Raw genomic sequence first — 16740 nt, 5'->3', positions numbered from 1 at the left:
TCTCCAAAATGTTCACTTTCCATTAGGAATATGGATGCACCCCCACTGCTCTTGTGCTACACTGATGTGATATCAGCATAGTCACTGGAGTCATTTAACCATTTTACCTCATGATAAAGCCCTCAACTCCCCCAAACGTCCTTAAAAATATTGAAATTAATCCTGAAATAACATTTACGAATAGACCTGGCAAAAAGCGGTGGTCCACTGTACATGTCACATAGTCATAGTCACATAGTCACATAAAGGGCATTCTTATTCTGATATATATATAAATAAAGTACATGGTTAATTATTTAAATCAGGCAAACAAGGCTGCAAATGAATTTCCCTTTGTTCAACGTACCTTTGTAACACCCTCTCAAGGTATATGACCGCATCCTGTCTGTATCATCTCGCGAGGGGGAAACTATGGAACTGGATCGACCAGTCACAGCAGAAGGAAATGTTGAGGTTTGGCTCAATGCCCTCCTTAACGAATCCCAAAGGTCTTTGCACATGATCATCCGGCAGGCTATCCTGGCCATTCAGGAACCTGGTTTTCAGCTAATTGACTTTCTCAATGCTTTTCCAGCTCAAGTGAGTCAAACACAGACAAATTTTGATGTAATATATTCATTCCTTGTTGGACTAACTTGGTTCACATTCGTATTCTAAAGGGACATAAGGAATACTTAATTTATATTATTACTTCAGCGAAAGCAGAGAAGGGACGATCATATTTTACTGCTGGGAAATATTAGAAATATATTTTCAGAGCGAGAAGGTGGCTACAGTTTGAGGGAAATGTAAAACTTCATGACAAAGTATTCAAGGACAAAGCACACTGCAGAGCTTTCGTTTATCTGTATATGGAGTGAAAGCCTGGAGCAAATTGAATATTGACCTTCAACAATGTCCAATCATGCAACAGTTAAAAAAGAATTATACAATAAATATTTTTGAGATGTACAGAAAAGAGGAAGGACTTGATCATGAGTATTGGAAATACAGGGTACATCATTATTATATTAAAGTTACAGCAAATATTAAAACAGACAGTGTAATTATATATAGAGAACTTTTGATTTATTGATGATGGAGTGAAGATTAAATGGGTAGGAATGACAGAGTTTGTACTTTTTCTTCCCCTTTTTCGAACATGTTCCGTATGCACAAGCATGTTTGTGAAAAAAAAAAAACACAAGAAAACCGCAAACTTGACCATGGCCTGTTAATTTTTTTATTCAGGTGGGCTTACTGGGCATCCAGATGATATGGACAAGAGATTCTGAGGACGCTCTCACAAACGCTCGATATGATCGTCGTATTATGGCTAAAACCAATCAATTATTTTTAGATCTGCTCAATACTCTGATCGACATGACCACAAGAGACTTGAGTGCCATTGATCGGACCAAATATGAGACGCTGATCACTATCCATGTTCATCAAAGGGACATATTTGACGACCTTGTAAGTATGGAATGGATATGATAATTTTACCCCTTCAGACCTAAGCATGCTGCTGAAGGACATAACACGTTCACGTCTCTAAACCAATAAATACACTGAATTTAGTTGCTATTGCCTCTTCTGGGAGATGATTGGATGAAACTTTACCCATCAAAATCAAATCATGCAATTTTTGGCTCTTTGAAAATGGCTGACCAAACGCAACTTTAAAAAGGTTAATGTAAAGTGCTCAGTTCTCAACAAAACCACATTAACTCATATACGATAACATTAAAAATAACCGGTGGCATGGTGGTCGAGTGAATGGCATGTCTGTGTCGCAGTTCTGAGATCAAGGGTTCAGTCCCGGGCTCCGTCCTTCCTGTGTGGGGTTTGCATGTTCTCCCTGTACTGCCGTGGGGGTTCTCCGGGTAATGCGGAATCCCAAAAACATGCATGGTAGGCTGATTGAACACTCTAAATTGTCCATAGGTGTGCGTGAATGGCTGTTCATGTCCTTGTGCCTTGTGATTGGCTGGCAACCGATTCAGGGGGTTCCCTGCCTACTGTCCATAGTTAGCTGGGATAGGCTCCAACAGCGGGTCTGAAGGGATCAAGCAATAAATGCTAATGCTTTCCACAATGTTACACTGAAAAGAGCCTTATAATTTTAGATGCCACTAACTGTATATCAAATAGGAAACTGTTCCTTTTGTTAAATTACCTTTTATACCAACATATGAGGCTCTGGCTGTCAGCGTACCACTATTTGAAAAGAGTCCAGAAAAAAAATCAGCCTTTTAATTTTTTTAGGACGTCATGAAAGGTTCTTTTTTGGGCACATTAATTGCCTTGCTTGTCACTAAGGAGAACAAAAGTGCTTTGATTTGATGTTTTATTTCTCTTAATTTATTATTCAATTTGAACCATGTTTTCTCAAATATTATCTATCTCTCCTTGTTACCGCTCCTCTTATCTTCAGAGCAGTCCTCTCTCTTTTCCTTTCTGACTGAATAGTCACTGTGTTCTTGCTGCTTATTACAAAACAAAATTTTACATCCCTTTCCTCGTTCCATAAACTTAGAAACAACAATTTTAAAAAAGTTAAAAAAAAGTTATCTATACATCGATTAATTTGGATCGATATATTGATTGGTCATGCACAATCAAATTGAAATCGATATAAAAAATATGCAGTTTTGTCAAAAGGTGGTTTTATTTCAAATACCTGAAATGTTTCATGAACAAAATTGTCAAAACCATCAACATTGAGTTGTATTTTCTATTGCTGTGTTCAATATGAACAAATTATTTATCGATTAAAGGCCCTTGAATCGCATACAGTGGTATGAAAAAGTATCTTAACCTTTTAGAATTTCTCACATTTTTACATAAGATCACCATCAAATGGGATCTGATCTTTGTCAAAATTACACAGACGAAAAAGCAGTGTCTGCTTTAACTAAAACCACCCAAACATTTATTGGTTTTCATATTTTAATGGGGATAGTATGCAAACAATGACAGAAGGGGGAAGATAAGTAATTGAACCATCACATTTACTATTTTGTGGCCCCCCCTTTGACAGCAATAACTTCAACCAGACGCCTGCTGTAGCTGCAGATCAGTCCGGCACATAGATCAGGACTAATCTTGGCCCATTCTTCTCTACAAAACTGCTGTACTTCAGTTTGGCATGAATCGCTGTCTTTAGGTCATGCCACAGCATTTCAATAGGGTACAAGTCTGGACTTTGAATAGGCCACTCCAGAACTTGTATTTTGTTCTTCCTTTGTTCTCTTCAGAGGGTTCACTTACTTATATTCCCCCCTTCTGCCATTGTTTGCATGCTATCCTCATTTAAGATGAACACTTATAAACGTTTGGGTAGTTTTAGTGAAAGCAGACACTGTTTTTACATCTGTGTGATTTTGACACAGCTCAGATCACATTTGATGGTGATTTTATGCAGAAATGTGAGAAATTCCAAAAGGTTCAGATACATTTTCATACCACTGTAAATTCATGTCAGCCTTTATAATGTCTGCAAATATTGTATTGTTGTCCGAAGAATCGATATTGTGTTGTCATGAAACTGATGATGCGCACACCTACTTTTTAACCTCTTTTTTTATTCTGTTCTCACCCTCTATCCACCGTCTTTGTATTTTTAATTTCAACCACCATCCCTTTATTAATCCTGACCTGTCACCCTTGATTTTTTACTCCTATGAATTTATTAATCCTCCTTCCTTTTTCACTTTCATTATCAAGTGCCGACTGCATGTCAAAAACCCTGGAGACTTTGAATGGCTGAAGCAGTGTCGTTTCTACTTTAATGAGGACTCTGACAAAATGATCATCAGCATCACAGACGTAGGCTTTGTCTACCAGAATGAATTTTTGGGCTGCACTGAAAGGCTTGTCATTACGCCATTGACTGACAGGTTAGTACCACACATAAGATTAAATTAAACTGCTTTCAAACATGACGTACCGGAACATTACTGGGTAACATCTTCCTGGCTCGGCAGCTTTCACACGAAGAGTGCGACTCGGGCATGAAGTCATGCCTGATGGGTTTTTTTAGCTTCTGTTCCATTCGGACCCATTCATTTGAAAGAGACCAGAATGGACAACGACACCGCCTTACTCACAACGTTTAAATGATAATAATAATAATAATAATAATAATAATAATATCAATAATACAAAGAAAATACATTTGTACTCGTTCCGCATGGTCCCATTCAAAATTTAACCCAGATAGCAAATAATAACTGGAGCGGATGTATGTACTGCAAATTTCATTAAATTTCATAAAATTTTATAAAACGGATCCGTCCCAGTGTCTTTTTGAACAAGGGCCCAAACTCAGTAATGAGTCACTTGTTGGATCAGCAAACAGTTTTGGGCCAAAACTGATCCAAAGTAGCAGACACGATATTAATGTATGGCCCGGATATGTCCCACGTTACCCAATCTGGGCCAGATTTGTATCAAAACTGTTTTCATTATTAAATTTGGAGTTTATTTTGTTCAGTGTACCATGCTGAAAGGTGTTTATATTGCAAATGAATTTGTCTATTAAAAGCAATAGTGACAACACTTTTTTCATGCCATTTATTAATGCTAAGATATTGATGCGACATACAACAACATAACAAGGTAACTGTTTTTTTTCACAAAATATTTTATTCGGAACAAGCAACTCTACATTAAAGGTGACCCATTTTTAGACTGTAAGCAACATATTGTATTTATTAAGGTGCTAGGGTAATGGGGGACCTAATTCATTGACAATGAGAGGGAGTGGTAGATAGTGTCCAAAGAATCCGGTGGGCAGTTTGGTGATAGAACAGGCAGGCAGGCGTTTTGCCAGACAAGCAGTATAGGATCTAGGAGGGAAAAAACACAAAAATGAGCTCAGTATCAGGATTACAAGATTTTTTTGTTAGCTGAAAGTCACATAACTGTAGGTGAGTTGTTGATCTGGCAATTATGTGAGGCCGCAGGACCGGTTTAAGTAAGCTGCTGACAATAATCAGTGGCACCTGGCCCTTGGCTCACCCCTCTGTGCAATCAAGGCGAGAATTAAAGCAAAACTGTTATAGTGCTGATCCGGGCTGCATCTGGCACACTGACGTTAATCGGATGTGATTGCTATGCGGATCTGGCGAGCTTAGGCCAGATCCGGCACACGATCGCCTGCTACTGGGGAAGTCTTTTCCTCAGTCCTCGGATGTGTGAACAGTCATGTGATCTATTTTTGTTAATAAATTAGTTAATAACTTCTTTGTTTGCTGCTTGTCAAATGTAGTGAAGAAAACTGAGGATTTTATTGAACTGCTCTGTAGTCACATGATAGCTACGCAATCAACCGCTGCGCTCTGAAGCATAATATTACCTTTTGTTCCGGCTAATGTCTGTGTCAGCTGAGCCAGCAAATTGCATTTACACGTAGAGCATGGCGGGTAGATACAGTGGTACCTCTACTTATGAACATCTGCGTAAGAAATTTTCAGGTTAAGACACGCCTCAACAGGAAAATATTGCCTGGTGTTACAAAAGAAATTTCAGGATACGAAAGATACAGTATGGTATTTACTGAACATAACATACGCATAGCTGTTCTGCTATTAGCTATTGCCTAGCATCTTCCTGGCATCCAATTGGCTAAGAGGGACCTCTGTTGTTCGTGTATGTGTCTATCCCAGCGCCCCTCGTGTTCCGACAGCTTTATTTTTTTACATTATGCCCAACTGTCATTTTATTGTTATTGTGCAATTATCTAATAGTAACATGTATTTGTTATTTGATGATTTTATGTTATTTGATGCATTTTTATGCTTTATTAAAGATTTATATCTGAATTTTGGGGTGCTTGGAACGGATTATCTACAGGGAAAACGTGTCTCTACTTATGGAATTTTCAGTTCACGAAACTACTTCTAGAACCAATTAATTTTGTTAGTAGAGCCACTATACTGGTACAATAATACCGGACTATGTCGTATGTCTGAATGGGGCTTAAAAAAATACAAAAGGGAAATGTTTGAATTATATAAAAGGGCTAAATGACAGAATAGAATAAATATCAACACATGCATACAATTCAGTGTGGAGAAGTCAAATTGTTGGACTTTGTCAGCTGCTAACCATTTTATTATGCCTTAATGTGAACAATACCTAATTTACACAGATGCCAGTAACTGGGGACAGGGATTTATTTACTAGGAGCAACTCTCTCACAGAGAGACACTATAATTAATTTACAAACATTGTTTGACTAACACAGCAAAGGTAAAGCAATGTTAAACAACCGCAGTGACAGTATATTCCAATCTTTTGCATACTACGTATCTTCATCCACAGTGTCCACTGCTGCTTTTGCCATTTTCTCCACACTGCACTCTGTCTTTGTCTGCCCTGCATTCTCCCTCGGGCACAGCCTCAAGATTGAAAATGAGGAACAAGAGAAATACACACTTTAAAGAGATAATTGGTCTGTTGTTTTAAGAAGCAAAACAAAATAATTCTCCTGATGTAACAGTTTGTTCTATGTTCACTTACATGGTATAGGTGCTACATCACCCTTGCCCAAGCTCTCTATATGAATATGGGTGGGGCACCTGCAGGGCCTGCAGGAACAGGTATGAAAGACACCTCAAACATATTTTTGTTTTTCACAAACAGGAAGCTCACAGACGGTTAACATTACAAGAGTATATATTTCGTTTATTTGGTAGGCCTAGAAATATATGACTTTTTTTGTTTAACAACCTGTTCTTTCATTTTAGGCAAAACAGAAACCATTAAAGATATGGGGCGATGTCTGGGGAAGTATGTGGTGGTTTTCAACTGTTCTGACCAGATGGACTTCAGAGGTCTAGGAAGAATATTCAAGGGTTAGTAGGGTTACAGTATGTATGCTAATACTTACAGTGCTTGAGTGTTAAGCTTTGACCATAGAAGATAACAGATTGTGTCATTATTTAATTTCACTAACACTAATATGTCATTGGCCTGTATATGCATTGCAGGTCTCGCTCAGTCTGGTTCGTGGGGATGTTTTGATGAATTCAACCGCATTGACCTTCCCGTCCTATCGGTGGCAGCCCAGCAGATTTCAATAGTGCTTACATGCAAAAAAGAACGCCGCAAAAATTTTGTCTTTACCGATGGAGAAAATGTCGAGATGAATCCAGAATTTGGTATCTTTTTAACAATGGTGGGTTTTACATTTATATTCATACTTAAACATTTTTTTTTCTTACAGGGGCATATAAATATCTCATTGATTATAATTATGTCCAGAAACATTCAACAAGAAGTAATAAAATTAAAAATAATGCGACAATTAAAAAAAAAAAAAAAAAAAAAAACTAAACCACCATTTTAGAAGGCATTTACACTGAGTTTTCTACACAGAAATTTAATGAATTTTGTAGCCTAGGTTAGCTCACTCACCAAGATAAAACAGTACTTAGAACACCACATTCTGCAGTTTCTCCAGAAAAAGCTTTATGATACACTTTTACACTCTTGGGAGATACGCTAGCTGTATCTTAAATTGCTTACACTGCAAAAGCTAGTGTAGCTCAAACAGAAGTAGCATTTCTTTCACTTTAAAAGAGCAGAAATATTTACACTAGTTTAATCCGCCTAACTAAATGGATGAGAAACTGCCTTATGTGCTGGAGAAATTTACTACACTAGCCCTGTAGAATTTATGGAGTTTTTGACTTACATGATTTCACTTTACCCACACGTTTATATACAACATTCAAAATAACACAAAATAAAGTTTTTATCAATTTACCGTATTTTTCGGACTATAAGTAGCAGTTTTTTTCATAGTTTGGCTGGGGGTGCGACTTATACTCTGTAGCGACTTATGTGTGAAATTATTAACACATTATTATATCATTTCACATGTTATTTTCGTGTTTTGGAGTGACAATGATGGTTTGGTAAACTTGTTAGCATGTTCTTTATGCTATAGTTATCTGAAGAACTCTTAATAGCTATGTTACGTTAACATACCGGCCACGTTTGCATTTCGTTGTTCATGCATTATGTAACATTATCACACTGTACACTTATACAGCATGTTGTTCTCTATTATATTTTTATTTTAAATTTCCTTTCAAGATGAAATACCTGTTCTATGTGTTGGATTTAAAAAAGTAAATTTTCCCCCATAAATTCGATTTACGTATACTCCAATGCGACTTATATGTATTTTTTCCCTCTTCATTGCGCATTTTTGGGCTGGTGCGACTTATACTCAGGTGCGATTTATAGTCCAAAAAATACAGTGGACTAATAGCCATGTTTATGTAATTAGTAAACATTAATCACTTTATTTGGTTGATCTGTAAATAAGTAACATACTATGAAAAATTAGGTTGACTAGGTGACAGATAACTAGTGTGTATTTAGAGATGTTCCCAATATCAATGAAAATATTCGTCCAAACATTTTTATTCAGTTTGAAAACCTAAAATTAATAATGAAAGTAATTTAATTGACTTGGAAAAATTCTCCTAATGGTCAGTTCAAAGATGTACAATAATTGTATCAGTATTACTGTACAGTGATCCCTCGTTTTTCGCGGTTAATGGGGACCAGAACCCGCCGCGTTAAGTGAAAAACCGTGAATGAGCGCCCCCACCCTCAACCCCCAAATTTTTTGGTGTGTTCAATGTATTTATTCAGATTTAGCATTGGAAAGAGATACAAATAAGGCACGTTTTTTCACTTTTCAACCCCAAAGTATTATTATTAAAAATAAATAAATAAATAAATAAATAAAAACTTTTGATTTTAATAAATGCTTTTGAAGCACTTCAAATGCACTGTGATTATGATTTTTTTTAAAAACATGTTACTATACCACCAAAATATTTTGAGACAACAATAAAGTATAATGATAATTGTATTTATTAAATGCTTCATTGAGTCCACTTAAATCCGCTCAAGCTGATCACTTATACTGTACACAATGAGTTGCCACAGCAACTGTTTGAGTTAATGATGATTGATGCATGCAGCGCTTTGAAGCTTTGGCTTCCCAGCATCTCTGGCAATATCAAAGCTTAACGTCTGTCAATCATCGTTAACTTTAATAAGCAACTCGAGTGTACTGCCTGACCAAGAAAAAAGGCAGGAGGGAGGGTGAGACCCTATGTGATCGGATTGGGACAGCTCTATAAAATACTTTATTTATTCTTTTAATCAAAAAAAATAAATAAATAAAAATCCGCGATGGACTGAAGGTACGAGGTTTGAAGCGCGAAGTAGCAAGGGATCACTGTAATTAGCATACTCGAGGTTCAATCACAGATTATTGTTGTTGGCACAATTAAAATATTGAAGTAAGAAAAAAAGAGCAATGGGATTATTTCTCTATGTGGTAAGTAGGGTTATATGTAAAGGACGATTATTCATCCCCTTCATCCCCCTTGAGTGTGCTCATGTGCATATGTGTATGTATGCTTTGTGTGTGTGCATGTCCGTGTTCGTGTGCACACAGGGGTTAATTAAAGGCTGGCACAATGGAATGAACACTCTATCATTTTTCCATAGGGATTTAGTGAACTAATGGCACCTTTTTTTTAAATGAAGAAAAAGAGCACTTGGGGACATTACCTCCAGTATCTGCGTGGTAATGTTACTATCGACAAACAAGTTCGGATTCAAATTACCTAAACATACTCTGTTTCGGCCCCTGCGACTTTTTATTATTATCATTTTGCTTGATTTTGAAAGTTGTAGATTACTTGGTTTTGACGTAGCCTGATCATGGTTCCGCACTACTCTTTTTAACACATTGTACTCCTACCCTCCACACAAATGTTCATATCAAGTATTATTCTGTATTAATATATAATACTGTATATAATATTACATTTTCACTAATAATTGGATGGACGGGCTCTGAAACGCATCTACAATTTTTAAGTTTTTTTTTAATCAATGTAAAAAAATATTAAAAGTAAGTATTATCGAGTATACAGTCATGTGAAAAAATTAGGACACTGCATTAATCACATATCAATGTTTGATCTTGAGATTTAGAAGAGAGAGATTTAATTTCAGGTAAACAACAAAAAATAACATTGTTGTACTCATTAAACCAAATATATCAACAAAATTGCATGTTTTAACAGAGGAAAAAGTTAGGACTCCCTACCACCTAATAGCGAGTGTTACCCCCTTTGGCTGAAATAACTTCAGTGAGACACTTTTTGTAACCATCTACCAGTCTTTGACATCGGTCTGAAGAAAGATTGCCCCTCTCCTCAATGCAGAATACTTTCAACAGTGACTGACTGTTGAAGTGAGAAAAAACACCATGGTGAGATCAAAGGAGCTGTCTGAGCCCTTCAGGAAGAAGATTGCAGACGCTTATGAGTCTGGTAAGGCATTTCAAAAGATCTTAAAGGAATATAAAATCAGCCATTCCACTGTCCGGAAAATAGTCTACAAATGGAGGACATTCAAAACAACTGCCAACATGTCCAGGTCTGGCCGTCCAAGCAAGTTCACCCGAGAGCGGACCGCAAGATGGTTAAATAAGTCTCCAAAACCCTAAATTGTCATCACAGGACCTAGAGCATGCTTTTGCTACTGTCGATGTGAAAGTACATGCCTCTACAATCAGAAAGAGACTTCACAAGTTTAACCTTAATGGGATTTGTGCAAGGAGGAAACCTTTGCTCTCCAAGAAGAACACGAAGGCCAGACTGGTTTGCCAGAGTGAATGTAGACAAAGACCAGGGCTTCTGAAATAATGTTCTTTGGACAGATGAATCTAAAATGTAATTATTTGGACACTAGAACAAAGGACATGTTTGGCGTAAACCCAATACAGCATTCCAGGAAAAGAACCTCATCCCAACTGTGAAGCATGGAGTTGGAAGTGTCATTGTTTGGGGATTCATTACTGCACCATGAATTATATCGTGTATCAGAGGGTGCTTGAGAATCATGTGAGATCATCTGTGAAAAATGTATAGCTTAAACAGAACTGGATCCAGCAAAATGACAATGACGCATAACATACCAGTAAATCCACCAAGGACTGACTGAAAAGGAAGAAAGTCCTTGAATGGCTGAGTCAAAGCCCAGATCTGAATCCCATTGAGATGCTGTGGGGTGACTTGAAACGGGCTGTACATGCAAGAAACCCCTCAAACATCTCACAGCTGAAAGTATTCTGCGTTAAGGAGTGTTGCAAACTTTCTTCAGATGGATGTCAAAGACTCGTAGATGGCTACAAAAAGCGTCTCACTGAAGTTATTTCAGCCAAAAGAGATAACACTAGCTATTAGGTGGTAGGTTGTCCTAACTTTTTCCTCAGTTAGAATATATATTTTCTGTTGATATATCTGGTTTCATGAGTAAAACAATGTTATTTTTTATGTTTACCTACAATTCAATCACTTTCTTTCCCAGAGAAAAACAAGATCAGACATTTATATGTGAACATTTCTTAATAAAGAACTGAACATTTAATGGGGTGTTCTAATTTTTTCACATGACGGTCACTGCAGTCATATGATATTGCAGCATTGTAAAAATGAGACGACACCAATATAAAGTAAGTCTATCAAAACCAAATGTTGGCCACAGACACAGGTGAATTTTGCCATTCTTAAAATTCTTATATTGTCATTCGCTATGAAATGAAGAAAGAGCTGACTCTGCAAAGGGTGTGTACTCATTCATGTCTGTCATTGCTTGTCTTACTTGGACATTCAGAACCCAGGTTATGCAGGGCGACAAGAACTCCCAGAGAACCTTAAGATAAACTTTCGGTCTGTGGCCATGATGGTTCCTGACCGTCAAATTATCATCAGAGTGAAGCTAGCCAGCTGTGGCTTCATAGACAATATGGAGCTGGCTCGGAAATTTTTTACTCTCTACAAGCTCTGTGAAGAGCAGCTCTCCAAGCAGGTAAGCAAAGGCCAAGATCTGAAATTTTCCACAGTGGTTTTTTTGTTTGTTTGATTAGTTATTTTATCTGGAATATTGTTGCATTGGCACAGGCTATTACAGTAATCAAATTGATTGCATTATCTTCTTTGAGGACTCATGACTAATTGAGAATTATATACACACCTTTTACATGTTTACAATGCAATTAGAAAGTTAAATACATAAGCCAAGCCTTTCTCAGGGGGAACATGCTGTAGCAGTGCCTTTCCAAAACAATCATTCTCCTCTCTTTTAGTTAGCTATTTGAATACCTTGAATTACCTTAATTTAATTACTGTTAATGTTTGTCTGGGGTTTTATAATATGTCCATGTAAATGAAGCATCAAGGTTCCCACAGTTTTCTAAAATTGGCAATCAAGACAATCATCCAAGCTAAAGAAATTGTAGCAAGTAAGAAAGACATACTTTAGTGATAAGAAATAGCTGAGTTAATATTGTTGACTGCATCATCAGGTTCACTATGACTTTGGCTTGAGGAACATCCTTTCCGTGTTGCGGACTCTGGGAGCAGCCAAACGAGCCAATCCCAGTGACACGGAGTCTACCATTGTTATGAGGGTCCTCAGAGATATGAATCTTTCAAAGCTGGTCAGTTTGAATAGGGGATATGAGTTAAATCATGTAATATTCACCCTTTGTTCATTATTTATTCAAATTAATGTACACATGAATGCATTTCATAGATCGATGAAGATGAGCCACTCTTCCTCAGCTTGATTGAAGACCTCTTTCCGGGCATACAGCTTGATAAAGTCGGGTACCCTGAACTTGAGGCAGCCATTGACAAACAGGTAGGAAAGAGGTATCTGAATGTTAAAAAGCATAGGTGGGTAAAAGTCAAATAAGCCATCTAAAAAATGTACCCAAGTACAAGTAATACAATTATTCAATAAAAAAAAGATTCAAGTAATGAATGCTTACATCGTTTGATTTTTATTAATATTTTTTTTCTCAGCATGTCATCTATATGAACCGTTATAATTGTACTGTCCATACTGAGCTGTTATAATTATTTTACTATACTACATGACAATATTAGGCCAAAAAAAGACTGAATTCCGGTGAGAAAAATCTACAGAAATTAAATATCACCCATCCAAAGAGCATGAGTGCCGTACCATGGAATCTTAGAAAATCACATCTCTGGTTTTCTGTGGTTATTCGATGCAAAATAAAAACTGGGAGAGAGGTTGAAATTGCTGCTTTCGAGTAATGTCAATGGCAGCGGTATAGGCAAAAGTCCTCACGGTGCTCTAAATACACTATGGGATTGAACAGGTCGGCACGATCATTGGACATCTGGCTGCAAGCCTGTGTGTGGTCATGTGACTGTACTGTTACGTCCGTTTGGTATAATGGAGTCATGTGCTTATTGTTGCGACGTCTCATTGTTGAATATGGTAGAGGTACTGTGGGCATCTCTGGCAATAATAAAGTAAAATCTAATATGTGGAATAAAAAAATGTAATGACTACTAGTCCTTCTAAAAAAAAAAAAAAAAGCATATTGTGATAAAATTCATTATTATCTATAATGTACTGATAAACATTAGACTTTCATATATTTTAGATTCATTACACACAACTAAAGTAGTTCAAGCCTTTTATTGTTTTAATATAGATGATTTTGGCAAAAAAGTCAAGAAAACCCAAAAATCCCTACCTCAAAAAAATTTGCATATTTCATCCAAACAATAAAAAAAATTGTTTTTAATGCAAAAAAGTCAACCTTCAATTAATTATATCAGCTATGCACTCAATACTTGGTCGAGAATCCTTTTGTAGAAATGACTACTTCAATGCGCCGTGACATGGAGGCAATCAGCCTGTGGCACTGCTGAGGTGTTACAGAGGCCCAGGATGCTTCGATAGCGGCCTTAAGCTCATCCACAGTGTTGGGTCTGGTGTCCCTCAACTTCCTCTTCACAATGTCCCACAGATTTACTATGGGTTTCAGGTCAGGAGAGTTGGCAGGCCAATTGAGCACAGTAATGCCATGGTCAGTAAACCAGGTGCCAGGTCGTGCTGAAAAATGAAATCTTCATCTCCATAAAGCTTTTCAGCAGATGGAAGCATGAAGTGCTCCAAAATCTCCCGATAGCTAGCTGCATTGACCCTGCCCTAGATAAAACACAGTAGGCCAACACCAGCAGCTGACATGGCACGCTAGACCATCACTGACTGTGGGTACTTGACACTGGACTTCAGGCATTTTGTCATTTCCTTCTCCCCAGTATTCCTCCAAACTCTGGCACCTTGATTTCTGAATGACATGCAAAATTTGCTGTCATCTGAAAAAAGTACTTTGGACCACTGAGCAACAGTCCAGTGCTGCTTCTCGGTAGCCCAGGTAAGGCGCTTCTGCCATTTCTAGCACACCCCTGTGCACGTTGACTCTGGATGTTTCTACTCCAGACTCAGTCCACTGTTTCTGCAGGTCCCCCAAGGTCTGGAATCGGCCCTTCTACACAAACTTTCTCAGGGTGCGGTCCCTTCTTCTGATTGTGCAGCATTTCCTGCCACACTTTTTACTTCCCACAGACTTCCCACTGAGGTGCCTTGATACAGCACTCTGGGAACAGCCTATTCGCTCAGAAATTTCTTTCTGTGTCTTAGCCTCTTGTTGAGGGTGTCAATGATGGCCTTCTGGACAGCAGTCAAGTCGGCAGTCTTGCCCATGATTGCGGTTTTGCGTAATTAACCAGGCTGAGAGTTTTTAAAATCCTCAGGAATCTTTCGGAGGGGTTTTGAGTTAATTCGTTGATTCAGAGGATTAGGTTAGTAGCTTCTTTAGAGTACCTTTTCATGATATGCTAATTTTTTGAGATAGGGATTTTCGGTTTTTGATGACTTTTTTGCCAAAATCATCAATATTAAAACAATAAAAGGCTTGAACTACTTTAGTTGTCTGTAATGAATCTAACATATATGAAAGTCTAATGTTTATTAGTACATTACAGAAAATAATTACCTTTATCACAATATGCTAATTTTTTGAGAAGGACTAGTAGTGTTGCAAAAAGTAGCGGAGTAAGAGTAGTGTTCTTCACAAATTTACTCAAGTAAAAGTAAAAAGTATGGCGTGGTGAAACCAATCTTAGAAGTACATTTTTCTCAGAAAGGTTACTCAAGTAAATGAAACGGAGTAAATGTAACACATTACTACCATCGTCTGTTAACAAATGGGTGCTTTGTCACAAAAATAGTGACACACTACAAGAATGAAAAAAATGCAGCTCTATAGACATTAGGAAATTCAAAACCAATGTTTTGATGTCTTTCCTAAATTTTAGGGAGAGAAACATAGAAAAAATGTAAATTATACAATATACTTATACAACAATTATACTAAGATGAAAATTGATTTTTCCATCTAATAAACTTTACTAGAATATGCTCAGTTGTCTAGAGAAAACGGGGTACTATTGTAGACTATCTTCAGCCGCATTGAATGCGTATAAATAATAAATAAAATAAAAGGATAAAAAAAGACGGAGCACATTCACTGGGTTTAAATGCCCTGCCTTGGCTCACTGTGTTTCCGGATCAATTTGAATGCTCGCGTTGTCATTTATCAAACCCTTCAAGGTCTTGGCCCCTTTTTTCTATTGGATCTTGTTTAACCATATCAACCCATGTTCTTCAGTTGCAGCCTTTCCCTTAGACTGAGAGTCAGATCTCTCACTCAGGCAGTGGTGGATGAAGTAATCCCTTTTTTTTTCTTTTTTCACTTCATTAAAAGTACAGATCCAGGTGCAAAAAAATACTTAATTAAAAGTTATATTAGTAGTATCTAAGAAAAATTTTCTCAAGTACAAAAGTACCTGCTTTAAAATTTACTTTACACGTAAAAAGGAAAAGTATTTTCTCCTGATGCACTGACATACAGAGATTTGAGTCAATATTCAAAGAAAGAACCAGAAAATTCATTGACTACTCACTTTAATTTAAAACTGTGCTGAAAAAAAACAAGCAATAAAATTGACTGCACTGTAAACATAAGCTTAACAACCTGAAAAACTCCAAAACTTTACGGCGCATTGCAAGCAACCATAAGGTGCATACTGCCACCTACTATAAAAGAGTGTAGTGGTTTTTATTGGTCAATATTTGTTCACTTGCCTAATCTTCCTTGTACTCGTGTTGCTGCCTCTAGTGCTCAGTTACGGTATAGTTGCACGGGGCTTATCAATTGAGCCAGAGGCATGAAAACGAAACTATCAATTCACAATGAGAAAAATAGAAAACAAACAAAAGACAATTTGAAAAGTAGAGGAGTAAAAAGTACAGATACTTGCTGTAATATGTAGTGAAGTAAAAGTCAAAAGTACCACTTCATATCTGTACTCAAATGAAGTAAAGATACACAAAAATGTACTTTCACCACTGCAGCAAGGTGTTGATCGTTTTGTTGAAGTACATACTGTTCTAGATTATAAACTATTGGTTTGTATCTTTCTTTTCTAATATAATTCCATTCTCATCCTGTGACATTTCTGCATGGCTGTGTTGAAAGCAGTATTTATGCATTCGAAAAAAAGGAATGGAAAGATTTCAATATAATCTTTTTTTTTTTCAGGTTGAAGGTGCAGGTCTTATCTGTCATCCACCCTGGAAACTGAAGATCATCCAGCTCTTTGAGACTCAGAGGGTCCGTCACGGCATGATGGCCCTGGGTCCCAGTGGTGCAGGGAAGACAACTTGTATCCATACACTGATGAAGGCGATGACAGGTGGGAGATTAACACAGTGTCAAATTTGGTCACGCATTTAAAAACAAATGAGGAGGTCCATGTAAAA

At 37.2% G+C, this 16740-nt stretch overlaps 1 protein-coding gene across 12 annotated transcripts in view; it reads left to right on the top strand.

The window, feature by feature from the left end:
• Positions 1 to 16740, top strand: part of dnah5 (dynein, axonemal, heavy chain 5) — a 173918-nt gene that overhangs the window by 45076 nt on the left and 112102 nt on the right. For all 12 annotated transcript variants that reach the window (XM_057835036.1, XM_057835035.1, XM_057835038.1 and 9 more), the window contains 10 exons: positions 367 to 579; positions 1231 to 1455; positions 3709 to 3881; positions 6517 to 6587; positions 6735 to 6842; positions 6978 to 7165; positions 11704 to 11898; positions 12395 to 12529; positions 12625 to 12732; positions 16520 to 16673. In XM_057835036.1, the coding sequence (XP_057691019.1) occupies positions 367 to 579; positions 1231 to 1455; positions 3709 to 3881; positions 6517 to 6587; positions 6735 to 6842; positions 6978 to 7165; positions 11704 to 11898; positions 12395 to 12529; positions 12625 to 12732; positions 16520 to 16673 (1570 nt within the window). The remainder of the gene's footprint in view (positions 1 to 366; positions 580 to 1230; positions 1456 to 3708; positions 3882 to 6516; positions 6588 to 6734; positions 6843 to 6977; positions 7166 to 11703; positions 11899 to 12394; positions 12530 to 12624; positions 12733 to 16519; positions 16674 to 16740) is intronic.

This window comes from Corythoichthys intestinalis, chromosome 4, assembly GCF_030265065.1.
Source record: "Corythoichthys intestinalis isolate RoL2023-P3 chromosome 4, ASM3026506v1, whole genome shotgun sequence".
Lineage (NCBI taxonomy): Eukaryota > Metazoa > Chordata > Actinopteri > Syngnathiformes > Syngnathidae > Corythoichthys > Corythoichthys intestinalis.
The sequence above is the reverse complement of the archived record's forward strand: the minus strand, read 5'-3'. Positions and strand labels throughout refer to the sequence as shown.